We start from the raw sequence: 27,751 nt of genomic DNA on the forward strand, positions 1-27,751 counted from the left end.
GGAAGAAAAACAAAACCCACATGCTGATTTGAATGTCATGTTCCTTGTAGTTTCTGTCCTGCATCGAGGGTATCACCGCAATTATATGATATCTTACCATCATCCTTATCAGGTACAATGGTAATGCGAGTGCTTGGGAATTCTGCACCAATCCTTCCACCCATGGGCATGCTCAGCAAAACATCAAAGGTCTCAGCCTCTTCATACAAGGAATCATCTATGATGACAATCCGACACATTTTCTCTTGTTCGTCTTTGTCAAAGCGTAGAACGCTGTTGTGATCCTCCGGCCTGGATATGTAGTCAGAGTAGGAAAGCACAGAGGTTGGGGCAGTGCCAGATGCTGTTCCTGTGGCATAAAAGGAAAACAGCCACTATACACACCATGGTTACAATGATCTCCTCACAGAAGTGGAATTTTATTTTCATTATCTTTGAATTTCTGTTTATCTTTTGGTGATAAGATGGGCTGTGGACAAGGTCAGAGGTCCACAGACCCACTTCTGAGGTCTCTACTTCTTCTGTATACGATACAATGGAAGAGTGTGGTTCTTCAAATCATTTGCACCTTTCCAGTCAGAAGGAATATTGCCTATCACAAGAGACAGACTGACAAAATAGCCCCTGTGAGGATTACCAGTTAACTACCTTAGTATATTTTACCCATATTGAAGATACCAGTGGACTTGAACAGATAGAATGTCATGAAAAAAATTTATCTGTATTCCAGATGACTTTACACAAAATATTGCTCCAGATAAAAAATAATAATAAAACCACAGGTGTAGAAACCCCATGCCCTGCACATATATTATTAGTAAGAGACTGAAAGTCAGAGTAAGAGACAGAAAGTATGACAATTAAGCAATATTATTTTGTATAATTTTTTTCAAGATACAAACAAGCGAAGGATAGCCAGGGCAATCACAGCAGTGCTTTCAGTTCCCCTCACTTTCAGATATAAGGGGTTGCATATAAAAATCTTGCAGAAATATAAAGAACACAGATCCTCTTCACCTGTCCACAATGCTTTTTAAACTGCATTCAGTAATACTCTCAGACAGATTACAGAGATGAATGCATTTCCACTTGAGACTGAAGATATTTAGATGAAAAAGTAATTAACAGAGTTATAAACAATTTTATTGTAAAATAGATGGAATAAATATTTTTAAATTTCTGTCTCTTTTCCATTCTTGCCATTTTTTTTATTCTATAGTAGATTCTACTACCTTGTTGTGTGTAGCAGATGACCATCAGTTCCTGACTCACATCTCCACTCCTTCTGACTGGAATAAATAACTCACCAACATCTTCTTCAATAGTATAGGTGGACTGAGGAATAAAGACTGTTGATTCTGTGAAGAAAAGAACCTCATAACATCACCTGTACATTAGCTAAGAGCATTTTTGAATATTCTAAAGTGCAACAAATAACTTGCATTTATTGGCAATGCCACTAAATTGTCAGTAAAACTTGGAGGGTGAGAGAAGTAGAGTTCCATAGTGCTTCAGAAATGGAAAAGAAAATCAGATTATTAGGTCTGAATTCACAAGTCCTTATTAAGTGGTCTCTAATGTGACTGATTTGTCTATCTAGGGTTAATGGTGCAAGACAGTATTTGGAGAATTTGTCCTCAAAGTCTGTCTTTTTATTATTTCCATGGTATTTAATTATTAACTGTTAACTACAGAATTATCAATAGCACAGCTCACACACAGGCTCTTCATCAAGGCCATTCTTTAATTTACTGCATCAAGATAACCAGGAAAATCATTTGGCATTGAGGAACAAGATTGAGCTCCTGACATCTTACTCTGAATTGGACATTTGATTTTAGCTGGTTACATGTCTACACTACTTTTTTACTAGAAGACCCAGTCAATACAGCCAGTGTCATAGAAAAGGATATCAGATCTTTTTTAGGGGAAAAACCCACTCAGATGCATTCTGAACTTCTTCATTATTTTATGCTCATACAATCAGATTGCTGGGTTTTATTGCTGGGATTCAGGATCAATTTTGTTCTTGTTCTCTCAAAAACTCAAGAACAAAAGGTGGCCACACACATAATTACAAAGCACCTTTAAGTTTCATTAGTGTGACTACAACCCAAACAGAATATAATTCTGTATAATATCAAATTAAGTGGTATCAGCTGACTGCACAAAATTTTTCATCATTTCAGAGTACTTTGGCAAACAGTGTTCTGAAAATTGTCAAGTGACTTCTTTGATAACATGTTCCAGTTTTTATTTCTCCAACTACTACTAGCATGACTTGAGGTCAAAAGCCTGCCTTAAAAATGCTGTAATTCAGGTTTGATAAGACTGAGACTACTCACTATTCTGGCAAGACAAAAATTCAACATGAAAAATATAAAACCCTGACTTTTTTGTTTTAAAGCAAAGCAAAAGGCAGCACTAAAAAACCCAACCCATTTAATTCCTTCTATTTCTCCCTTTAGAATTTAGTTGACAAAATAAAAACTCTAACCTTCCAAAACATGCAAGAATCTGATTTATTTGGTTTCCTCTCTCTCCCTCTCTCTCTCATAATTATTCAACTAGGAGTAAAATGGCACTATAAAAGTTTAACAGACCTTATGAACAACATAAAAGCTTGGAGGAGAATGAGCTACACCATCACAGCGAGTATAAAATACATATCCCTAAGCAATCTATATTTGCAATAAAACATTAACTAATGTCCCATACCCCAAGAGGCTGGTACAGCTTTCTGAAAAAACTCACAGCCTTGATCCTAAAGCTACACAATTCAAATCAATGATTTTTTCACTGGAAGCAAAATAAAATTTTTGATGGTCCTTATTCAGTGAGCTTGGTAAACCCTGAGCTTCAAAATGCTGTTAGGAAACACAGTCCTTCCCTCAAAGTTCTCTCTCTAGTTTTCTTCTAGATATTCCTTGATTTGCAGCTGTGCATTTGGTTTTGCTCTCTGCAACTTGTCTTTCTATACAATTAATACAATTTTTCTGGGACTGTAAAAAATTTATCTTAATGTAAGAAATATAAAATACTGTTGTTGGCATAAAGAAGACTCAGCCAATTACCTTTAATTGTGCTGTCTTACTGATAATGGAAAAGATAAAGAGATTTAACACATTTTCATGTTATTTCTGTGTCTCATACATGCTGCTTTTCAAGTATTTAAAAATGGATGTGAGATAAACTCGGGTTTAACTTGCATTTGTAACTAGGAACTAAGACACTTCTGATAATTTCCATGCCCAACACTCTTCAAATATTAATTAGGGAAGACCATATAATTCAAGTTGTTACGGCTGCCCAGCGCTTAAAAGATTTCTTAAGGACAGTTCTGTGTGACTACACAGCCCACAGGCTCAAGTGTCTGGATGCAGCTGAAAAGATACAAAACAACCAGAGCATGCTCTACTTCTATTTTAGAATTCTTTAAAATCAGCTTATTTCTTGATTTATATTTAACCATAATTTTATTTGTTCTTGACACAGCGTGCGCTAGACTTTGTCTAATGAACGCTACAATTACTGAGCTTCTCAGGTTCTTATCAAGGCATAACTGATGCAAATAGTTCCCTCCAAGACCAAACTTGTGATCAACCAGCCTAGACTTTCTTGTACCATCCTCTCCAACATGAATTACCATGGCAAAGGAAATCAAGTCAGCCCCTGGACAACTCTTCAGACACACTCAGTCTATAAACACATTTAATGGAAAACCTGTTACACCTAAAATGAAAACAAACAAAGCCCCTAGAAATAACATATCATTAAAAAATGCAGGTATTTCATAAAAACATGCTGCCTGAGTACCTTCATCAAGCACTTAAAGTGATGGAGGACAAATGGCTACCTGATGCCCAAGTCTGTCTTCAGAAATATTTTGAGGACAGTAAACCTTTAGTATTCACTGTTACTCACAGCATTTGCCCTCCAGTTTGTCTTTTGGTATATGCACATATTAGCAGTACAGTTCTGGAAAGGTTCTCACCATCTCCTGGATCAATAATTTCCACTGTGGATGCAGAAGGAAATTCCAGAATTGCCATGACGGGCTCAGAAAGAACAATTTGAAAGGACTCAGAATGCTCATGTTCACCATCACTCAAAATCCGCACTCGCCACGTAGCTAAGGTTTGACCAGGATTAAACTGCACTTGCTTCTGGGCTTTCCCTCTGAAGTCTTTATCTTTCTTGGCAGTACCATCTTTGGTGCTAATACCTGTTAAAACCAGAAATTCAGGTCATTATACACATCACTGGTAATTTTTCTCCCATTGTGTCACATTTAAAAGACATGTAGAAAAATATACTTTCCACAACCTGAGCACATTCAAACTAAATCCATTTTTCTTGATCAATTTTATATTGGGTGTCACACAAAGAGGTGGAAAAACTCTACATTCTCTGAAGTTACATCAAGTTTACATTTTCCTACAATTCAATTATAGATGTCCAAAAAGGACAACAGACTTTTTCTCTCCTTTTAGCCCTCTATGTTCTCTTCTTTTCCAGAACATCTAAACAGCATCCTGTCTGAAACCATAGAAAATATTTACTTTTCTTAGAAAAAATAAAAACATCCCTGGAAAGTTCAGACTTTGAAGGGAAAGCTAAGGAAAACACAAAGACACAAATGAAAATATACGGAATAAAAACAAAAGATGCAAAACCTGAACCATTGCCCTTATTGCCATTGCAATAAGAATTTTTAAAAATGATGATCCTCTTATTTCTGTGTTTGCATAATGACAATCAATGGGTTAAAGTGAAGGTGAAGTGCAAGTCCATGGGAAAAAATTCAAACAACTCAATCCAGAGAGATGGCACAGGCCTTCCAGCCTCAGATTCAGACTGCTCTGAAACTGGTTTTCACAGGCATCTCACTCTCACTTTAAGGCTGTCTGAAAGACCCTCATGGAAATTAGACAGTGTTTAAGAACCATCTCCAGCTCATGCATTTGGCCTTGTTTAAATCCCACAGTACAACTGAAATCTCAAAGGCTTTTCTAGTTTTTAAGAAAAAAAAACCCTTAAAATTTCACCCTTCTCTGATTGTTTCTTCAGCTGCATTACTTAATGCATTGAAACATATGACCTTTCCCTACAAACCTTGCCTTTCTTTCTTCAGGCTTGTGCCCCGTCAAAGTCATAGCCAATTTTATATAACCTATAAACCTTCAGCCACTTTGGCACTGCCTACAGACCAGAAAGGCCAGTAAGCATCTTGGCCAGTATGTTTTATCCTCTTTCCAATTCTGCAATTCCAATTGCTGGATTAAGGTAGTTGGAGGGAAGTTACTCAGACTGGTTTGCTGATTTTTCAGTCAGCTCAATGCTGAAGCTCACCTTGAATCCACAGGTAGAAAATTTTGTAAGCACTCTACGTGAAGGATCAGAAGTCACATCAGTATCTGTTATTCTGTACCAGTAATTAATTTAAACCACACATTCTTAATTATATATATATATATCTTCCATTCTTTTTCTTTCTTTAAAAGAAATATATTATTAAAGTTGGTTCACTGTTAAAAACAGAGTCTTTTAAGTAAGATCCTGTTGGTTAAGGTCTATATCCCCTAAATATCATGCCAAAATAGGTGTCCCTACCGCATCTCACTACCTGAAACTCAGATTTTTAATCAGAAAAAGCTCTAAACAGAAACTTGTTAGGTAAATGCTTACATATCTCTGCAAAAACAGCTTTAAAATGAGTGTTTTCTCTAAGCAGTATAAGCTCACCATAGGTTTCAGTGAGAAATTGTACAAGGATAATGTTCCCTGGTGCAAATGCATCAGAGGAGGAAACAGATCCAGAAGCTAGAAACAGGTGTGAGGTTGCAGAATGTGATAACACAACCTTTTTTTCACCTTTCCACTCCCCAGACACTGCAAACAGTTTTCAACACCTCCTGTATCAGCCTCAGTTGACTGCCAACACTGAGCGAAGAAAATGAGCCTAATGCTCATTTCTGAGCTGGCTGCTGGTCAGACCAGCTCACAAGAGCCTTCCTGGAAAATGATATATGTTTATTGTTGTCTTTTCAGTTGCTACAGCTGCATTTTTTTCATTACAGGGAAAAGAAGATCTGGACAGGAACTGTATTCTGCGAAACAAATAAACAGTGGTATCAATCAAATCAAAGAAAGAAGGGCCATGTCTTGGGATGTTTATTCAGAAATTAGTTGCAGAAGACAAAAAACCACAAAAGGAAAAATTTTATTATTTAACTATAGAAATCATATGCATATGCATAGCATATAAAAGATACACTCTTTAATAAATAAACATATTCCTTTGACTTTAGTTTGCTTGTCATGAAACAGCAGCAATAGGATACAGCTGCATTGATACATTATATCAGCTAACTGGGCAGCGATTTATAGAAGCAACTGATAAGCTTAGAATTGAACTTACTTATAAAAGAGGTTTCTCCCAGGTAACCTCTCCGTTTAAGAACAACATCAAGATACTTGGTGTCTTCATTTACTAAGTAATACTCCTTTTCTAAGGAGATCCATGCCCAGTTTAGGCGAAAATGTTGATTCTTCAGCTTATTGCCTCCTGCAAAACAAAATTAAAAAGACATAACTTTTCATTTTTGTCTTTTGAGGTTAATGCAAAACCGTTGCATCCTAGGTAAGATAAAAACCCAAAATTACTCTTGTATCCTGGGTAAGAAATGTATCTATCTGGACATTACAATCAAAAGGTTTTAAAGATTTAAAACGAAGAAATTACAAGTAAGGAACTCAACCATAACACATTTGCTACACATAGGAGTAAGTTTTTTCTTAGATGCACACAAACATAGTACACTAATTTTCTTATTTCTCAAGAGAAAAGCATCAAGCATTAATTGAAATGTATTTGGGGTGCCTTCTGTATATCATCCTAATGGATGTGCTTTTTATTACTCTAGAATCCTGTAAGTTCTATAGCAGTAATAAAATGAGCTGCTCAGCTCACTGATGGCAGATGCTCACTCCGCCACTGTCTTCTGGGAATGCTGGGCTGTGCGTCTGTAGACTGTAGTCTGATTTCCTTCCCACAAGGTGCTGCTACAGAACAAGGTTTGCTCAGGTAACAATTGTCTTAAATGTGCAAGAAATTTCCTTTAGAAAGGAAATTTCTGTACTCAAGCCAGTGAAAAAAGTGAACAGCAGAGAGATGTATCTAAGCATTTAAATTAATTCATGGCTTAATTTCTGGAGGAAGAGACAAATGAAGGTTGGTTTACCCCTTCCAGTTTCTTCCATTCTTGAAAACTGAGGCAGCCACTCCACATGCTTTCAATCTGCTACAAAGATAAGTGCCTATGTTTCTTTATTGACCTGCCTACTAGAAAAACCAGGAACTGGTTGTGCAATGTCACACGGAGGCAAAGGTACTGTGTCAATGAAAGGAGGGAAATGGCTATTGGAGTATCTCCCTGCACTCCTCACCCTGCTCCTTTCTGCTCTTTTGATCTCTATTGTTACTGACAAAGGGGAAGGCTACAAACACATATATCAGAAGCTAATGAGCAGCAGAGGGAACCAGCAGCTATAGTGTTACAGCAGTGACTACAACAGCACTTACATTAGGTTAGCTGTATGTTGTCTTCCCATCGGTTTGTGGGGACAAATGTAACAGAACACTTCTTGTTCTCTAATCCAGCGAGAAAAGCCATTTGTGTGCCACCCTTGAACACACTGCCCAATTTGACCATAATTTAACAGAAGGATAAAAGCTTCTGACATATAAAAAGGATGGAAATTTACTGTCTTTTAGAGGAGAGAGAACCTATTTGTACCACTAGTGAAAAGAAATACTGCTGCACAAGCTTACTACAAATGAGAATGTCAGATATTTGAAACTGCCACAGTAAAGGAAAACTTTCCAGCTGAGTTTGCATCCTTTTAAACAAAAGATATTCTAACCAGAGGATAGAAGCAAAAGAAAATCTGGCATAAATTGTTCTCTTATCCAAAGAACTCAAGGTTAAATGTGCTGTGGACAAAGGCACACAATCTACATCTTACATACAGGTCTCTTATGAATGAAATTTAGGAAGAAAAAAGGCACAAGACAGGCAATAAAAAAGATTTAGTATTGTCTTAATTCCACCTAGTTCTTGCTTTCAGCTGTTTCTCTCTTTTCTTTTTTTTTTCATAGAATAAAAACCCCTGAACAAACACACAAAAAAAGTCTATTTCTTAAGGGGGTTACAGCAAGCCTTCATTTTTACAGACCTACTTCTGTCCCTGAAATATATCATGTTCACCTTTTAGAATGTGCAATACCAAACCCATCAGCTTTAAAATTTTAAGAAAAGAATCTAGGTATTTTAAACCTTTGTGTCTTCACTTTGTGCTTTTTTCATGTTCAGAAGACATGTTTTCTTATTTATACAAGCCCTTTCACAGTCCACTGTCCCACAGAATAAAACCACTGCTCTTCTTATTATTAGCTACTACTACTACTACTACTACTATTATTATTATTACTACAGACCTCTAATAAAACAGAGCAGGCAGCATATGATACACCTTACCTTATTTCAGGTGTTCATTTTGAGACTAGAAATCCTAAACTGTCTTTATAGTCAAACCCAGGAAAGAGGAATTTTGTAAAGCTATAACCCAATTTAGGCATTTATTTTTTAATAAGATTAGCTTTGCCTTGAAATTTGCAAAAAATAAGTGCATTTTTTCCTCAGTGGTGTTTAAAAACTCCTGTTGTGACCCTTTACATTATAGAGACTTTTATTATAGCCATTTAATGCTGGGTAAGATGAATTCCCCCCTGCCTAATCTGAATGAAACTGCTACGACATAGTAGAGCCAAGCACCCCACAAACACAACACTGTGAAGAATACCAGGAGTATAGCTTTTAGAAGTTATAAAATGTCAGAAATAAAACAGCACATGCCACTTTAATTTGGTTCACTATTAAAACAAGTACCTGCCCTACAATAATATTCCATCAGCAGATGGATTGTGCACTGCTCACAAGCAATGCCCTTGGGCACAGTCAGACATTTCGCTGCCGGGCAAATCATTAAGCTACTATACCAGTTTTGCTTTTATTCCTCTTCCAGACAAGTGCTGGCAGTACATCAGAAGTCCAGAGAAAGAAGCCATTACTTTTAAAACTACACAGAAGGAAGGAGGGCAGTGTTAGAACATGGTAAATCCAAAGGAACTTTGCATCAATGAGACGTGGTTGGCAAGATGCTGCTAAAGTGAGGCATGAAAACTTGCTTCCTGAATTTTGCCAGAGATCAGAGTGCAGCAGTCCTAAATCAGAAGATGCTAGATGGGAGGTGGCACAGTGAGATATTCAGGAGAAATGAGATGGCAAGAGTTGTAAGACACATTTAGAAGCTTTGTAAGGCAGTGAAGGTAAGGATCTAGAGTAAGGTGAGTCACAGTGACATCATGACCAAGGCTTTAAGAACAAACCCTCTGAAAAGGTTTGCCTGTATATGACAAGCCAAAGATAGATATAACGTGGAATTGGTCTTTATAGAAATCCTGTCAGCAAATTTTTTGCCTGTCAGAAAACAGTGATGTATTATCCTTGCATAGGTCATCAAACAAGAAATTCCTAAAAAGATCAAGTCATCTGGAAAAAACAGATCCAGTTACACAACATGAATAAAAGAGGAGGGGGAGGAGGACTTGGTCAGTCAATTGCTTGAAGGGAAAAATATTGAAATTAATATTCTCATTCAAGCATTCATTTTTCCAGCCGTGCTGCTCAGATATCTTTAAGTTATAAATCCTTAATGAAAAAACACAGATTAGATTGTCAGAATTTTCTATCATGGAGCAAAGAGCTTAGAGAAGGAAAGAATCAGTTCCAGTTTTCTCCATAGATCACAGAGCTATGTAAAGACAGTATTAAAAAAAAATTCTAACATTAAATTGTGTACCTTGAGCACTGTTGACCTGAGGGGCTAAAAAAATGGCCATTCTGTAAAGAAAGTCTGATTGCACTTTTGCTGTCCCTAGAAGTTACTCCAGACCCTAATTCATAATTAAATGCATATAACTGCACCTCAGTATTCACTTATTGACACAACAGAAATTGATGCATCTTGATGCAGATATTGACTTCCATGCTGAGTATCCAGGGCATAAATCAAAGATGAATCAGCAAAAGTGTGCCTACCCTGCATACCCACAGCCACACAGACTCATTGTGTGCACAAGATATGTCTGTACAAACGCAGCTATCTGGGACCTGCAGAGCTTCAAGGTACAATGTATCTGCTCTCTTTAGTCATTAGCTAAGGTTGCTTAATGGGGAAAAAACCCAACCTACAAATTCCTCTCGGACAAAGAACATATATCAAAAACAAGAAAGAGTGGGAAAAGAGTTTTAACAAATCTGACTATTTCCTCTGCTATGACCATCAGAAAGGGTATATCCTGTAAAACTGCCTGAATTTCATATGGAAATCACAGAAATTAAATGCCTAAGTTAACCCAGCACACAACACATGCCACTAGAAAGTTTTGAATTGACTTTAACAATGCATAAGATAACCAATAATATTACCTGATCAGAAAAGCTTTAAAATGTTGCACCTTTATAAGTGTCTTTCAAGTACACTGAAATAGACCCCAATCACTAAAACAACTTGCTGAACTCTGCACTCTCCTGCACTCTATCTGCCATGTAACTCAATATATTTGCAGAACAGTCAAAATGAACCCCCTAAACCAGCCCCAAGTGATTAGGGACTAAAACAATGCTTTCTCTGAACTTCTCATGAGAAAACACACACTTCCCAGCATTATGGACTTAGCTTGCCTGGAGTATAATTGCTGGTATCCAATGAACTGCAGACAGTTTCCATCTTTCAGTACTTTCTGTAACTCTTTTTTCTGTTTCATGTCTACCCCCCCAAAAAAAGTTGAAAGGGCCACATTTGCCAGGGCTCAGAATAAACAAATGCCTGAAGCCACACAGCAGAAGAAATATCTGAAAAATACCATGTAGCTGCTTTGTTACAAGAAGGATGGTTAAACGAGAGACAAGACATGAATGTCAAGGTTACCTAGTGCGTATTAAATTTGGATACTTGTAAAATTCAACTAAGTGTCACTAAGGATGTCTCCAAGTGCAGTCTGGAGATTCATGCTGGGTTAATCCAAGGAATTCCCAATTCAAGTCTATGGGTCTGTTCTTCTGCAGGAGATTACCTGGGTTCTGATTGAGAGGTTAACTTGATTTTCATTGACAAAAAAACTGTGCAAGCAAATATGCACTGGCTCTTCAACCAATTAGTGTCATAGCTTTAAATTAATTTAATTATAAATCAGCTCTGCAGAAATTCACTGAAAGCCAGGATACTGTCACTCTTGGCTGCACCGAGACTAGGAAAGAGCAAAGTGGATAAAGAGCAACCCAATCTGAATCACCAAAAAAGATGCTGGAGCACTTTCAAACACACTGTGTGTGCTTGAACGCCTTTATTCATGTTAAATACTTAGTTTGTAACTGATTTCTAGGGAACCCAAAAGATCCACTTGCTGGTTTTAGATTCTGCGCTGCGTGCAAGGGACTAGCTCTCCAGGATGACCACTGCCTCTGAGCAGAAAAGAACACAGAGAGAATAAATTCAGTATCTCCAGTGAGTAACCACTCCTGGCAAAACACAGTATGTTTTTGCTCAGGTTCCAGAGCACAGGAACATAATCAGCTGGCTCCTGTTCCACAAAAGGTGAAGACAAGAGATCTTTCCTAGACACAGGATTCATATCATCTAATGCCATCCTAAAGAAGATGTATGTTTAATTAAACCTAGCTGTCTAGGCACAAGGAACAGAAAGCAATACATCTTCAGGAACTGCAGGCACATCTTATATGAACAGGTGGATCACTTTCTGGAAAGATTGACCCACTCCATTGAATGTAACGGGAGTGTGTTCAACCCACCAGTCTATATGGCTAACTAAAACCCAGTTAAGTCATCTTCTTGACAAAGGAGGGTCCTGAGAAAACTCAAAGACACAACTGGTCCTGAACTATAATATGGTAAATTTGTAAATTTAAACACTTTAAAAGTAATCTTTGGAATATTTAAATATGGCAAAAAAAAAATCTATTTGGTTTAGAAGAACTGTTCTGCTACTATAAAGTAATTTTCATGCTGTCATTAATCTAATTAGCATTTTGTGTAGTCACTAACTAACTTTGCATGAGAAAATTAACTTAAATTGCCTTGTGGGCATCAACAGAGCAAACCCAAACATACCACTCAAGCTGTCATGTCTATCATTAAACAATGCCCACATTACCTAAAGCACAATACCTTTATCCTAAAGATCCACACCCTGCACCTCCCTCTGAGGGAAAAAAACACCACCTGGATTAGTTAGGGCTTCATACATGCATGGCCTGCAGCAACAAGCAAATTTATTAGATCTCTGACAACACATTCTTAAAATAAACTTAATAGTTTTCAGTCTCTGCTCACTAATTTGTTTTGTGGCGCCAGACAACTTCTCCCAAGAGGCTCTGGCTGAATTGAAGCAAGGTTCCTTGGCTCACAGAATAACGGGTCTAGCTCAACCATCTTAACTACTGTCACATAGGGGACTTCTCTTCTGGTTTATACCCTTGAAGTACACATGTATTAGCCCATAGGAAAATTACTCTCATTCAAAGCCTACTCAGACAGAGCGCTAAACTTGAGGGTCATGGCACATCCTCAGCCCCAGTCAATTTATGAGTAGTAACAGAAAAGTGTACTGCAACCTCACAAATGCAAGACATTACAATAGAACAGGAGTCGGGAGAAATATAATCAAAATCAAAATATTATCTCACTTCGTATTGTACTATTTTAAGAAATTCTTCTATTCTGGGAAAAGAATAGACCAATTTTCCCTTCATTGGATTACATTTTCATGTAGAACCCACTGCTACAGACTCCGACATACATGCCTAACATTTCAATGCTTGCAAAATCATTCTCATGCTTAAAACCAGGGTGTATGAAGAGGTATCATCTGAAACTGAGACCTCTAATTTTTCACAATGAACATTTAATTGTTTTTTATGTGTCAAATTGGCAAATTTCCCTTGAATAAATAATTGAACTTTTCAACTTCTTTTTCCTAGCTGTTGAACACTGTCTTGGTAGAAAATTCCCCTCCATTTCAGATCACAATCCAAACTCATAAATCTCAAATTTTACAGACGTAAGAGGAAAATGTATGCAAGAGGAATTAAAGAGGTTGTTATTATTTGCAAAACCTACTCTAAACAAGTTGGAATAGTGTTTCCATTTTATCAACTGGACTTCCTATAGCCCACTGAGCATAGACACAAAAAGCATTCTTTTAACTCTGTGTCAAAGTGATTGAACTGCTTCTTGTTATTAAGAATTTACTTCCAGAGACTTGCATTTTGGTTCTTTTTCTGTTCTGGCAATACAACAAATAAAATGCCTGACTGATTGGAGGACAACAAATGTCAGGCAGATTCATTTATTTTTTAATTCAATTCAGAGTAATTGTACCAGGTAATCTCAAATATTTGACTTTTAACATTATTTGACCTGAGAAACTTCTTTGTGGTGCCTTTCATCCTTTTAAAGCTATATCAAACCTATAACCTTTTGCAGATTATTTAGTCCTGCTCAGCAAGGGCAGATTAAAAAAGAGAAAACATATAAAATTGTTGATATAAAAAAGAACAGAAAAGGATTCCCTTTGAAGTCACTAACTTTAACTTGAGACAAGCCTTGCAGAGTAGTCAAAGATATTAGTTCTGCTGAGGAAAGAAATATTTTTGCAAAATGTGTTATTTTTTTAGATCATGACAAAATTTTTAGCATTACTTGAAGTCTATCCTAAGGGGCAAAATTTCCCCTTTTATGGCAGCAATGATAATATATTCCTGTATTATTTCATCTGAAATTCCTATGTTGTAGTCATAACATATATAACAAGAAGGAAAAAAAACCCAAAAACAAATGGAAAAAGCCAAAGATTCCTTAAAAGATTCAAGCCAAGGTGTCAAAAATCTGTTTAAATATTAAAAATAAGTGCAAAATGTACTTCAGAAATGAAGAGTAGAGTTGAGAGTCCAGAATAATATGAGCACTGTGAGTTTTCCAAGAGAGGAGCTCAACAAACATAAAGCAGAAGGACAGGGAAGAGAAGTGACTGTGAAATTATGAAAACTCAATCTTGATAGTTTGTTGCTTCCAACACATCATTTCTTTCTCCTTCTCTGCATGAAATCTTCACTTACACTTTGAGATAAGTAGTAATTAAATTAAAATCCGCAGTAGAAAAATTGCATCTTTACCATCAAATTTGTTTTTATTATACAACCAACTTTGACAACTTACTTCTGTACAGTTCAAATTTTATTTTGCTTGAAAAGAGATTACTGTTTAAGCTATTTAAGTTGTTTGGCACTCCTCAAGCTTCTGAAAAATCTTTGATGAAGATTTCCATCACTGTTCTCCCACATGCATTGAGAAATTAAAATCCTTCAGGTTTTTCCCAAAGGTCAGGGCAGCAATGTTTTTTCTCAAGTCAAGTCAAGTCTGGCTCCCACCAAATCTGCTGGCTATCACATACAGGCAGGTGAAGGCCTGGGTATCTCTGGTCTCAAGTTTACATTTTTTGCCCTAGAGTTTGTACAGGAATGTGCAGAGGTGTGATCACAGCAGTTTCAATTTGCCAGCCAGCACAAATGTTTATCACGTTTAAAGAAAGCTGTCTCCCACCCTTTCTTGAAAGGGAGCTGCATAGCACTCACCTGTTGGGACATGACCTCAGCCTCCCGCATGGCACCTGCTGTAGCTGCTGAGGTTGCTGAGACACAAACCAGGGCAGTTCCCTGGGCTGCAGCACCACGGGGGGCACTTGGGAAGTCACTGGGAAAACTCTTGCCTGCAGCAATCTGAACAATGCTGATGACACAGCGCTAAGCTGTCATCACCTATCTCCTCCTTTTGGCTGGGGGTGTTAAACTTGTTATTTTAAACTGATTTCATGGCTGCTCAAAATATTACCTTTCTTTCCCCCACTACATGTGACAGTGCCCTCACTACCTGTTAGGATTTCTGATTCTTGTAGGATGCAACAACATGCTAGTGACCAAGGCTCATGGAAGCCCATTCCAGGAATGCCACAGAAGCCCCATGGACCATAAGGCCATGAAGAATAGAGGATACAGCAGAGGTTGGAGAACAGAGCAGAGGTGAGAAAATGACAAAGCTCACTGGTTGCTCAGTGAGATTAACAGGACATCTCAGATGGAATCAGCCTGGGCAGCCCTCCAGCTGTGTAAGTACAGATGGTTACACAAACCCTTCTAGTCACTGATTGCCATAGAGCTACCTGTGAAAGCCTCTCCTCTGGATATCTTTTAAGAATACTTCTTTCTATTCTTACCCTAATTCAAGAAGAAAATTGATGTCTTAATCAGCAGGATTGATTAATGAGAGGTACATGAGAGGTACATAAGAGGTGCATAACTTACACTCACAGGATTTTTTTTCTCTGTTTTATAGGATCAAATAGGTGTGGATATTAATTAACAGTAGAAAATGAGATGGCAAAGGTATTAATCTTCTGAGAACTGTGCAATATATGAAATGTCATTGATTGCTGGTACTCTGCTTGACACCTCCAGGAAGATGCACATTTCAGCCCATCCACAAAAGCTGAGCGACCAGTTGGTCAGCTTGAAAGCAATACACTGCTGATCCTCCTGCGCAAAACAATCTATGCCACACATTCTAAAGAAAAATACGGCACTGAGTCCTTAGTTAGAGATTCATCTGAAAAGTAATGTGATCCATAATAAAGTTTCAATCATTCTAACATATGCACATGTAACTTTACTCATGCCCACACCTTTGCTAAATCAGATCCTTGACTGGTTTCTCTATGTCAGAGAAATTTTCCTGCTTTAACTTTACTGGTCAGTCCTATCTTGTTGCTTGGAAGGGTGAGCTCTAGCCTTAAACTTTCTAAAGAAGTACCTGCTATTTTTTTTGCCTATTTAAAAAAAATCACTTGTCTAGGTCGCTTTTTCATTCCTTTTCAAAGAGGGCAAATACTACTAATATTATTTATAAGGTTGCATTGGGTGTGGCTGAGATGGAGTTCATTTTCCCCACAGCAGCCCTCACAGTGGTGTGCTGTGCACTGGTGTTGATAACCAGTGTTTTTGCCTCCTGCTGAGCAGTGCTGGCACAGCATCAGAACTGTCTCTCCAACTTTCCACCACCCTTCAGTTGGCTGGGGATGGCAAGATCTTGGCAGGAGGCACAAATAGGACAGCTAATCCAAACTGACCAAAGGGATATTCTCATAATCTCCACCTCCAAAAGCAGGAGCTTCTTGCCTTTGTCTCCACTTCCAACTATGGAACACTCCAAAACACTTCATCTGTTGAACAGATGAAACAAGATGTTTTTTGATCAAATGGAACAAAATATTTGAAACCAGATGAGCTTTTAGGTCCTTTCAAACCCAAAATCATTCTATGATTCTAAAATTGTGTGCTGCAGTCTAAAGGAGGCCTCACAATAAGTTGTTTTTACACACTTTAACTCAAATATCTCAAGAGAACATATTGAGATATTGAAACATCTTTGTCCAAACATAGTTCTAATCTTTTGGACATGATTCTTACCTCATGTTAATAAATTAATATATCTTTTAGATTTCTTAGCTGCTGAGACACAAGCAATACCTCTGTTCTTCACCTCTTCACATACTCCCTGAGTAAGTTCTTGAGAGGACAATGAGGGTAGTATCGTCTAACATAACCATGGGAAAGCACTTTCTTTTCACTTTCTAGTTAATGAGCAACTTTCAGGATAAGTTTGATAAAGGTCCTTATGTTAAAGAACATTGGAGCAAAAAAAAATGTGTGTGCACTGTCTCAAAAACTACTTGTTCAATGCAGACACATTTGCTCTAGTACGTGCTTACATTAAGAGCCCTAGGTTGTAGTTCTTTTATTGAACAGGTATTTCAATCCACAGTCACCAAGATACCTTAACATGCTTTTGCACATGAACATGAGGGCAAGACACAGTATGCGCATCCTGTTAGAGCGACACAAACAAGCTCTAGTTGAGTAGGTACCTCTTCATGGCACAAAGGATAGTGCCACATGACTCAGCCCTGCCAGCGGCAAAGCTTTACCAGATGGATGCTCTGCTGAGCCTCCTCAACCCTGCTGATTCCTGAGATAGTTCATTAAGCTCTGTCTTGAGTAGCTCACTAAGGGACTATGTTGCTCCACAGACAGAAAAGGCTTGGTTTTGGCTAGAAGGAAATAAATAAGGGTAGATTTGATCTTGGGTTCTGTCAGTGCTTTGTGACAGTGCACTCTACAGGTTGTTGGACACACTTGTCTCTCTCTTTCCTACTCATGGGTGGCCACAGAAACCATTTGCTCCCCAGTCTGTCATCACATGAACTTCTTGGGGTAAATAGAGTTGCTGCTTACATAGACATATAATCCAGGCCAAATCTTCCAACCTTTTTTCTTATGCTTTCCTTTAACATTACTCAACAGCTACAGATGTGCCAGCCATATGTGCCAGACAAATTTCACAGCCAGTTTTCACACCAGTGTCCTCAAAGGGCACTGCTTTCTCTGAATCACATTTTGATAAGCAGAACACTTATTTAAATCTGCTGGAGAACAGGCTGGCAAAACTCATGGCATGAAAGTGGGCCTGGAATTTCATTCAGGCTATGGTTAAACATTTTCTTCCTAAGAGATCTTGAGAATGAGATTTGGACAGTACATTCTATGAGAAAGCTATAACCTTTTAGGTTAACTCTTTGCTCCCTTAGCAAGTATGCAACAAGATCTGAATAGAAAAAATGTTATGCAGAAGTGCATGGAAGCTCAAAATAAAAGCATATTTATGATTTGTACTACATGTAAGTATACTTACTCACATATATATATGTAATGATGAAAATATTCCAGATTAACAGTGGAAATCTGAGCATATCCCAGTAAGGCTATACATCTATTTCAACTTTAAAAAGCTGAAAGAAGTACATGTGTTCTCTTCTTATATCGTGCAGTATTGAGTGAAGCTGGCTTTATATCTAAATTTCTGCTCACACCAAATCAAATTTAATGATTAAATATGCCCTGTTACTTAGTGTTCCTGCACACCCATTGGCTGCAAAATAAAAATAAAAATAAAAACAAACAAACAAACAAAAACAAAATTTTAAAAAACCACCAAAAACCCCACAAATCCATATTATTACAAATAGTGCAAAACTTACTGTGAATCATTCCTGTGAATTCCTGAATGCTCTCTGCAATCTATTACTTAATATTTTGTACAATTTTTTTTGTCTATGATTGACACACAAGTGAACTCCTATAAATACTATAAATACAGACAAAAGTCAGCAGTAACCAAGTATTGTGTGGAATTTTGTAAAATGTTTCAAAGAATCATAATGTAGCATGATGGAAAGACACCTAAGTCTGATATGATGCAGCAGATTGCTGCAGATCTGCTGGAGGCAGGAACGCTCTGCAGGGGGATTTGGCCAGGTTCAATCAATGCGCTGAGGCCAATGGTGTGAGATTTAACAAGGTCAGGTTCCAGTTCTTGCACTTGGGTCACAACAGTACCATGTAGCACTACAGGCTGGGGGCAGAGTAGCTGGAAAAAGACCCAGCAGAAAAGGACATAGGGGTGCTGGTCAACAGCAGCTGAACATGAGCCAGTGTGCCCAGGAGGCCAAGAAGGCCAGTGACATCCTGGCCTGTGTCAGCAACAGTGTGGCCAGCAGGAGTAGGGCAGGGATTGTCCCCTGTACTTGGCACTGGTGAGGGCACACCTCAAATCCCACACCAGATTCTGGGCCCCTCACTACTGGAGAGACATTGCGCTGCTGCTGCATGTCCAGAGAAGGGCAATGGGGCTGGGGAAGGGTCTAGAGAATAAATCATACAAGGAGTGGTTGAGGGAGCTGGGGGTGTTAAGCCTGAAAAAGAGGAGGCCCAGGGGTGTTGCAGACATCTCTTTGTGAAAAATCTTTTCTTTGAGATTTTTCCTTCTGAGGAGATGTAGCCTGAGAGACAGACGTAAACAATAGGTTATCTGCTGCTGTGGAATGCAACAGGTCCGTCTGGATTGGCCCATCTTAGATGTTTATAATTAATAGCCAATCCAAGACTGAGCTCTGTCGGACTCTGTCCGAGAGAGCTGCCTTGTTATCATTCTTTTCTTGTCTATTGTTAGCTTAGCAGCTTCTAGAAACCTTTCCTGCTTTTTCTTTTTAGTATAGTTATAATGTAATATATATATATATATTTATATATAATAAAATAATAAATCAAGCCTTCTGATCATAGAGTCAACGTTCTCGTCTCTCACCTCACCTGAAAACCCTTGTGACCACCGTCACACAGGGGTGACCTTATCACTCTCTAAAACTGCCTGAAAGAAGGTTGTAGCAAGGTGAGGGTCAGCCTCTTCTTTCAAGCAGTAGTGACAGGACAAGACGAAATGGCCTCAAACTGTACCAAGGAAAGTTCAGGTATGACAACAGGAAGGTTTTTTCAATGAAAGAGTGATCAGGTATAGGTTGCCCGAGGTGCTGGTGGAATCACCATCCTTAAAAGTGTTCAAGAAATGACTGGACATGGAACTTAGTTGACACAGTGATGCTTAGTCATAAGTTGGATTCTATAATCTTGGAGGTCCTTTCCAACTTTAAGTATTCTGTGGTTTTAGTTCTATATTTGAATGAATACATAAACATTCTGACACTTAGTAGTCAAGAAATCAGCCTTATTTGGGTCAATAACAGAACAACGAAAACTTTCATTACTTTCCTATGAAAACTAAATAGTGTGTCAAGCAAATAGGTTAAAGCGCTTAGAGTTCTTTAAACCTTTCAACAAGGTATAAATCTCTTAACTGTAGTAAGTATAATATTATATGTTCTAACCTATGCCAGAATATTATTATTAATGTGGGAAAAGAAAAATTATGAACATGCATGTTTTAAAGAATATTATTTCATTCCTAGCATTTCAGCACTACACTGCAAACACCAGCAGTGAACTCAAGGCCAGCATTCATTTTTATGGTTTGAATCTGCCAGTGTGAAGTGCAATCATCACCAAACAATGCAGTATGCATTAACACCAATGTATTTGTGTGGTAATTTGTGTGGAATATGGAAAATATAATTAGTGCTAAAGAATTTTACACCTGATATGCTCAAATGATTGACATCACATTTTTCAACCATGGAGATTCACATTTTTCATGTAAGTTTTGGGAAGATTATAAATTTCTTCCCAGCAGCTATGTACCCTGTATTTTAAGAGACTGTGCATTTCAACTGATGAACTTAAGCCAGATTTCTTTGTACATAGTTAGAATAATACAGAAAACTGAGATGCACTACTTTCATGGAATACTCTTTAATATGTTCCTACACTGCAAGACTCTCTCTTTCTCTTTTTCTCTGTATATATATTAATCAATATAATTATATATGTATGCATAAGTTCCTATAGATACATACACACAGACCTATGTAAGAATGAACTCTGTTAAACTTCATTGAATACAGTGCCTTCACTCTGTATTCAAAATCAGTCTCATCCTGCAGCTCAGTTGAAGCAAACAAAGCAACAACTGCTCATATGGATTAAGACCTGGTCCACAGTTTTTGTGCTTCTCTGCCATCACAAAATCCATAGTAGCCACTTACCAGTGATATTCACTTCATACCACCAACATAAATGGGAATAAATGTGCTCACAGCACCATATCCACAAAAATTTACCATTTTTTAAAAGCTGAATTTATGCATTGGGATTTCTTTTTCATCTTACAGAGAATTTGAGTCTTCATTAAGTGCTGGAAGAACCTGTGTAACAGGGCGAGGATTAATTATTTTTGGCTGTTTAAAATAAATCAGTAACACGGATAATAATATCACAGTTATGGATAGTAATAGTATTTTGCTGGATGAAGTGAAATAAAATATCCTGCAGATCTCCAGAGTATTTTTTTATGTATTAATGGTTCCATTCTACCCAACTCACACTCCATTCCCTGTAAAAAAACAATTCCAAAACAATTCTTCAGGCACCTAGCTCAGGACTGCAGCAGGCTCCCACAGAACACGCAAGATAAATCAGTTTATACATTTTCCCACAACACATAACTAAAACTTCACATTCTGTCAGTAAACCAAGACTTAGCAGTGTGTTCTGAAGGGAAAAATTCGTTCTGTAAAAAGAGCACAGTAATGTCAGGCATTCTCTCCTACCCGTAATACTGCAGTTTAAGTTGGTACAACTCACTGACCTTTCTTCTCCCATTAGTCAGACTTTGACCTGCAGTCCATTGAGTCTTTGGCCTGGACACTATACTGGCTCTGGACACTGCTGGTTCCACTGAGCCTGACTCACTAGAAATATCTCAGTAAGTAAAGATGGTAAAGAGCAGTGGTCTGGCAAAAAAAATCCACAAAAACTTGTTGGTTCTAGTAACTTCAGTTCTTTCACTGCTCCTGCCAGCAGCAGCTGGAAGTCTTTGTCCAATTTCTCTCCAGAACTCTCTATGTAGAGAGACATTCCTGCACTGAATTACACTCATGCTATGTTAGACAGGTTTTTTTGAAAAGCATTTATTGAGATTTGTTTCACCTAACTTTGGATGAGGTAGATGCCTGCATCCTAAGATAGTTATCCCTAGGCATCCCTTATATCCAGGGAAGACTAGTCAGTGGATTTGTATCCTACTGTTTAAAGATAGGTATTCAGGGTCATTTGAGACCCTTTAAGGTATCTGAGACATCTGCAGACAGCTGGCAAATATAACACATGATTAACAGGAAACCCATGCCCTTCAGCAGGGTTGGACAGAGGTCACGCAGGATGGGTGGAGCCCTCACAATACACTTGGTGCTATGCTGGGGGAATTGAAACATGCCCAACAGTGCCTGGAGAGCTATTCAGCTCATCGTAAAGAAGACACTTGCATTGGCTGAATAGTTTTGTAATTCCAACTTGTACAATCTAGTTATTCATAGATGACAGTGGAACCTTTGACAACTATACATATTCAGTCACCTGAATTTGTCATCTAACTTCATCTGTCTTCAATCTAGCACAAACTACACTTAAAAACTTTCCTCAGAGAGGGGAGTATGCAGATTGAAAAGTGAACATGTTACACGGCCTCTGACTCTACTACTAAAAGGGAAATTTGCAAGCCCTACTGAGTAAATCCCTACTTCAGTACAAGTTGATTTGTACTGAACATTGATCCGGTTATAAATAAGAAATGCCCTACCTCTTGGCACCATATCTTTCAGCTTAATGTGTGGATGTTTGCCTGCATCAAAAGCAGCCTGAAACAACAGGCAAACAGGGTGGGTCAGGAACACGTCTCAGAGCAGGACAAGTTCTGAGGCAGGCAGTATCCATTTAAGTGTTGGTCTCAGATTGGTTTAAACTGACTGAAAATGCATCCCTGAGCCAAAGTGCTGGTCTCAGATTGGGTTAAACTGACTAAAAGTGCATCCCTGGATGCACTTAGCAAATGCAGACTAAGCACTGCCTAAGAAATTCAGGACTCTCTGTTCCCCACAGACTCTCTCTCAGTCCCAGCTCCTGCTGTGTTTCCCCCCTGGAACTGGCACAAGTGTTTGCATGGCCATTTAAGGAACAGCTCCAGGGAAATGATCTCTCGTAGAACTAAATGCGGAAAAAACCAGTTTAATTTTAATCTGGGTGTTTCCCCTGACCCAGAGTTCATGGCACAAGAGTAACAGGGCTTGTGCCAGGGTAAGGGAGGCATCAGCACAGTGATAAATACCAGGGGTGGAGAGAAAGTGGGACTGCTGTGCTTGGCAGCAGTGCTGTCTCTTGATGCTGGAAGCAAGCCCTCATGCTGACATTCCTTGCTGGTATAAATCAGTGTGTTAGAATGTAAATCTGGTCCTTAACCTGAAAAGCCAGTTTTCCATGTTATTTCCACTACAAAACCACTTCATCCCTATGTCTGATTCCTAGCAGAGGGTGAAACCAAGCAACACAGGCTTTGATGGTGACACAAATTGCATAACTTTTAACAACAAGAAAATCATTCCTGATAGCAGGCAGGAGTTGTTGTGGCAACCATTTAAAGAGGTTATAAAGGTTCCTGCCTTACAATGCTTCCCAAAGTTACTCCTACAGATAACCAGGCTTTCTGTTAAGGCCCATTTCCATCAGACCCACAGGCAGGACGCAAATGTGACTGAAGAACAGTTTTCTGAAATACTGCAACTTGTTCCCTCTGATCATTTTTAAGGCACTAACTGCCCGCCAGCCACACCTTTTTAAGGTAAGAAGTCACTCCATAAAATGAAGATTTGAGGTCCCGACAGAAAAAAAATATGTAAAAAAATCTAACCCTCTACAAAAATTAATTCTCTTAAACTTGAGCTTTATATATACATTGACAGATACCTACCTAAAACACGTACCTAAACACACAAACATGCAGCTTATAAAGCACCCACCACAATGAATTCTAAAGTGAATATATAATTTAAAAGAGAAACTAAAAGGACAGAAGCCTGGTTTGTTTGACTCACTTGTACTAACATGTTAAATATGAAAATCTAGATAAGTATAAGAAAAGTAAAAATATACTTTGTTTTCACAGACTTCATTATCTTGAGAAATATATTACTGGAGTCACTTCTGAATCTATCCATAATTGTATCCTATTTACTAAACCATTCAACACCTTGAGCTCACAAGAGAACAAAGGACAAGGAATACAGGTCTCATCTGAAGATCAAGATCTGTGTATTATTTCCCCTTTCAGCAATGCTCCAGTTGGGTGCCCCTTCCCTACATTCCATATGTACACGAAAACTGGAGAGGGAGTTTTTACAAGGGCATGTAGTGACAGACAAGGGGGAATGGCTTTAAACTGTAAAACAGTGGGCTTAGATTTGACATCAGGAAGAAATTCTTTACTGTGGTGAGACTGGCACAGGTTGCTCAGAGAAGCTGTGGATGCCCCTTCCCTGGGAGTGGTTCAAGCCACAGCAGGGGCGGGGGGTTGGAACTGGGTGGCCTTTACAGTCCCTTTTTACCCAAATCATTCTACAATTCTGTGATTCTATGACACTAGCCCTGCAAAAACACAAGTGACTTTTTCCAGTATAGTACTCCTATGCATATTAAAGTATTCATATAGATATGTGAATGATGGACCCAGAAACAGATATTTGCTGGAAAATACTTTTTTCCATTAATTTTTTTCATTTATTTTTATATTAGAGAATAAACAGATCTGACTGTGACAGACACCAGGGCAAACACAGGGAAGAAAATGCACTGAGAGTAGGATGAATCTGAACAATGTGCTCTTAGTTTCCTTTGTTCCTCTTGATCGTGCTATAGTAAATGTAACTAAGGAGCACGCAAAATAAATTTCACATTAACCTCCTTAACAATTAAACTCTCTTATAATTTCATGTTTTTCTAATTAGTTCTAAATGCAGAGATGTTTTAACAGTATGTGACTGCATGCAAGAGAATCACCATATTCTCTAGCACAAAAATCATGGAGAGTATGGAAAGAATCTCATATCTGATTCAATGGCACTGTTTGTAGGTTAATGTGAGCCTACAACAAAGCAAGGCTTGCTTCCTGTTTAGTAACATTAGGAGAATGTAAGAATCCATCTTTAAAACATGTACAATCCACACCCAAAAGGTGGTGGCAATCATTCTAGACACATAGAAAATAGGTCAATGAATGAAAAAACAGCAATAAAATCTGAAGGACAGGGGGCACCCGCACGACTTTTCTGTACCTTGTTATAAGAAACATAATGATCAACACTAAGACCAACTGGCCTCATTATATTATTATCTCACTGGCTGTTTAGATGCAAAAACTTTATCGTGTATTCATCAGTTTCTCTAATTGCTAATTATAGATAAATGCTACAAACTTACAGAGTAGCTTCCTGCAGAGTACCCTTTTTTGCTTTTGTTTTCTTTCATACATAGCTATTCTGCACTTATATATATAAGAAACCCTGTGAAATATTTTCTGGCTAATACTGAAAAATCCAAATATTAAATACAACAAAACAAAACATTTTCCTTTTTCTGTAAGTAGAATTTTAACTATAAGGCCAATCAGTTACTGTGGTTTTTTATCTATATATTTGTACTAAGAATAAATTCATCAGAAAGAACTTGATTGCAGATTACTCCTACAGTAGAGTTTGGAAACACATATAAAGAGTTTTGGTTTTCATTAGGGAAATGCATGTCCTATCTTTATTTCAGTCTTTCCAACTACTGTTCTGAATACTTAGAGGATGGAAAACATTTTCTGAACCTATGGGGAGCAAAGAATTAACAATGATTTTATACTCTCAAATACTGGTAGCACATGATCTTTTGAAGAATGAGGGGAGAAAGGTTAACTGTGGCTCTAATCATTCAGTCAAGTAAGGAAGTACAAAACTCTAATATTTATTTTTTTTAAGCATTAACTGACTAAAGATGTAAAAGCATTGTAGGTGACATGTCAATTCTGGGATAAATGGGCAGCTAACCCACACTTTTGAGCTTTCACACTTTGGAGATACATTTTCTTTTCAGTAACATCTCCACAACCACCAGATACCAAGAAAGAGCAGCAGAAAATATTTTTTTTTTCTGCAGAGATTGTAACCACTAAAGCAGACACTGTCTCAGCACAATACAATAGATTTCTCTCAAAACTGTAATCAGCTATTAGAAGTGAAGTAGCTGAAATGACCTTGAGTATACTTTCAAATAAAACTGAGATGAGCTCAGTTGGTTAGAGCACGGTGCTAATAACAGCAGAATTGTCAGTTCAATCCCTGTAGGGGACATTTGCTTAAGAGCTGGACTTGATGATCCTTATGGTGCCTTCCAACTCAGAATATCCTGAGTCTGTGAAATCTGGTTTATGTTCCTGTATATCTGCTTTTTAAGAACAGATTACATGCACAAAATAGCTATCCTGTCATGATCAGTGGGTAGAAGGGAATCTCATGTCTTCTTTTTCAACATCACTCAAGCCCAAAAGTTTCACCCTTTGCAATAATAAATGAAAGTTGATCTTATAACTGTGAAACCATAAATAGGAATCTCCTCACCTGATTCAGAGGTAAAAAAACCTCTACACTAACCAACTTCCCTTTGTAGACAGATATATCTAGTATGTGATACAACACACAAGACTTAAACCTTCCTCTTAATTGGGTGATATTTTATCATGCTGAAGAAAGGGAAGAGGGCAAATTTCTGAGCAAACAGATGGCGGGAAGCACTCTTTGTAGATATCACTGCATGAGAGGTGGGATCCCTAAAGAAAGTGTAAGGAAGCACATACTGGATGGAACATTTGACAGCAAGTATTTTTACCACAGAGCTGTATTGTGCCTGTAAGCTTTAAATCAGGTTTTGTGGTAGGCCAGGAGTAAAACTAAATTTCATCATGTCCAAGATAGTAGCTTTGAAAAATTAATGTGTATTTGGCCTACTTCTGATTTTGATGATGGAAACTTAGGCTTAGTTCTGGTTGTAAAAATGTATCAAGGATAGGTTTCTTCAGAAACAACTCAGATTGTCATATGTTTCATGGCAAAAAGGTTTATGCCACAGGGCAAGGCTTTGCTTTCATCATTAATTACAGGAAAAAAAAGGCTATACTTATTTTTATCACTCTTCTCATGGTCACAGTGATGTGATATATCTTTAACATGCGTCCTTCAGTCAACAGAGAATGCTAAATGATAACCAAACACTCCCATTCATCTGACCAACAGAGACTTTAAAGGGTGTGTCCAGTCTTTTTGTTAAACAGTTTTTGATGACTTCACAACCAACTTTGACTTACGCTTAAACCAAAAAAAAACCCATTCTTTCAAGAGGCTCATTATTCTGGGCTGAGCATATTTAAAACACTGCTTAAAGCTCCAGTTCAACTGGCTAGTCAATACTCCTCAGGTATAATAGATTTTGTTTTTCTCCTGAAGGTAAAGCCTGTCTGTGCAGGAAACACAGCTTGCTTGGGGGCTGGTCTGAGTTTCTGAAATGAACCCCCCCAGGAATAAAGCATGAATCTTCTAATTTGAGTCAGAGTATACACCTCTGATTTCTTTGTAACAAAAATAATAATAATGTAACAAATACATTAAAAAAAGTGCTAGGTTACACTGCGCACACAATTCTGCCCCAAGGAAAGGATGAAAGAAAGAACATTTTGTGACAGATGCTAATCATGTTTGCTCATGTACTACTGAAAGGTGTTTGGATACTATAGGAAGGGGTGGGGGGAGTGCAGCAAGAACCAACACAGAAGAGAACAGCCACATCATCAGTCATGCCCCAACATGTTCTCTAAGGCTGCTTCCCTCTCCCAGTGCAATGCTCTGAGCTTTACCGGGAATACATTCTCTTTGCCACAGGCTCACATCTTAAATGAACCTGACAGTTTATCCATCAAGCCAGATTCCTAAACAGAAAAACATTACAAATCATTACACTGAATCTTGTAAATGTTAACTATGATTATCAGCAAACAAAAAATTGGAATGTAAAGTAATACTGACAGTACAGGGAGCTATCAATAAACTCAGTAATATGAAGGTCCACAAATTTCTGCATATGCTATTAAGCAAATATGGTTTTCAAGCTCTATTTCCCAGTTCCCA

The 27,751-nt window shown here is 38.0% G+C and overlaps 1 protein-coding gene across 1 annotated transcript in view; it reads right to left on the reverse strand.

The window, feature by feature from the left end:
* FREM2 (FRAS1 related extracellular matrix 2) overlaps positions 1 to 27,751 on the reverse strand; it is a 122,712-nt gene that overhangs the window by 52,254 nt on the left and 42,707 nt on the right. The window contains exons 3-6 of the mRNA XM_030943348.1: positions 6,422 to 6,568; positions 3,995 to 4,225; positions 1,233 to 1,358; positions 98 to 349 (exon numbers count right to left, since the gene is read on the reverse strand). Coding sequence (XP_030799208.1) covers positions 98 to 349; positions 1,233 to 1,358; positions 3,995 to 4,225; positions 6,422 to 6,568 — 756 coding nt within the window. The remainder of the gene's footprint in view (positions 1 to 97; positions 350 to 1,232; positions 1,359 to 3,994; positions 4,226 to 6,421; positions 6,569 to 27,751) is intronic.

Source organism: Camarhynchus parvulus, chromosome 1 (assembly GCF_901933205.1).
Source record: "Camarhynchus parvulus chromosome 1, STF_HiC, whole genome shotgun sequence".
NCBI lineage: Eukaryota > Metazoa > Chordata > Aves > Passeriformes > Thraupidae > Camarhynchus > Camarhynchus parvulus.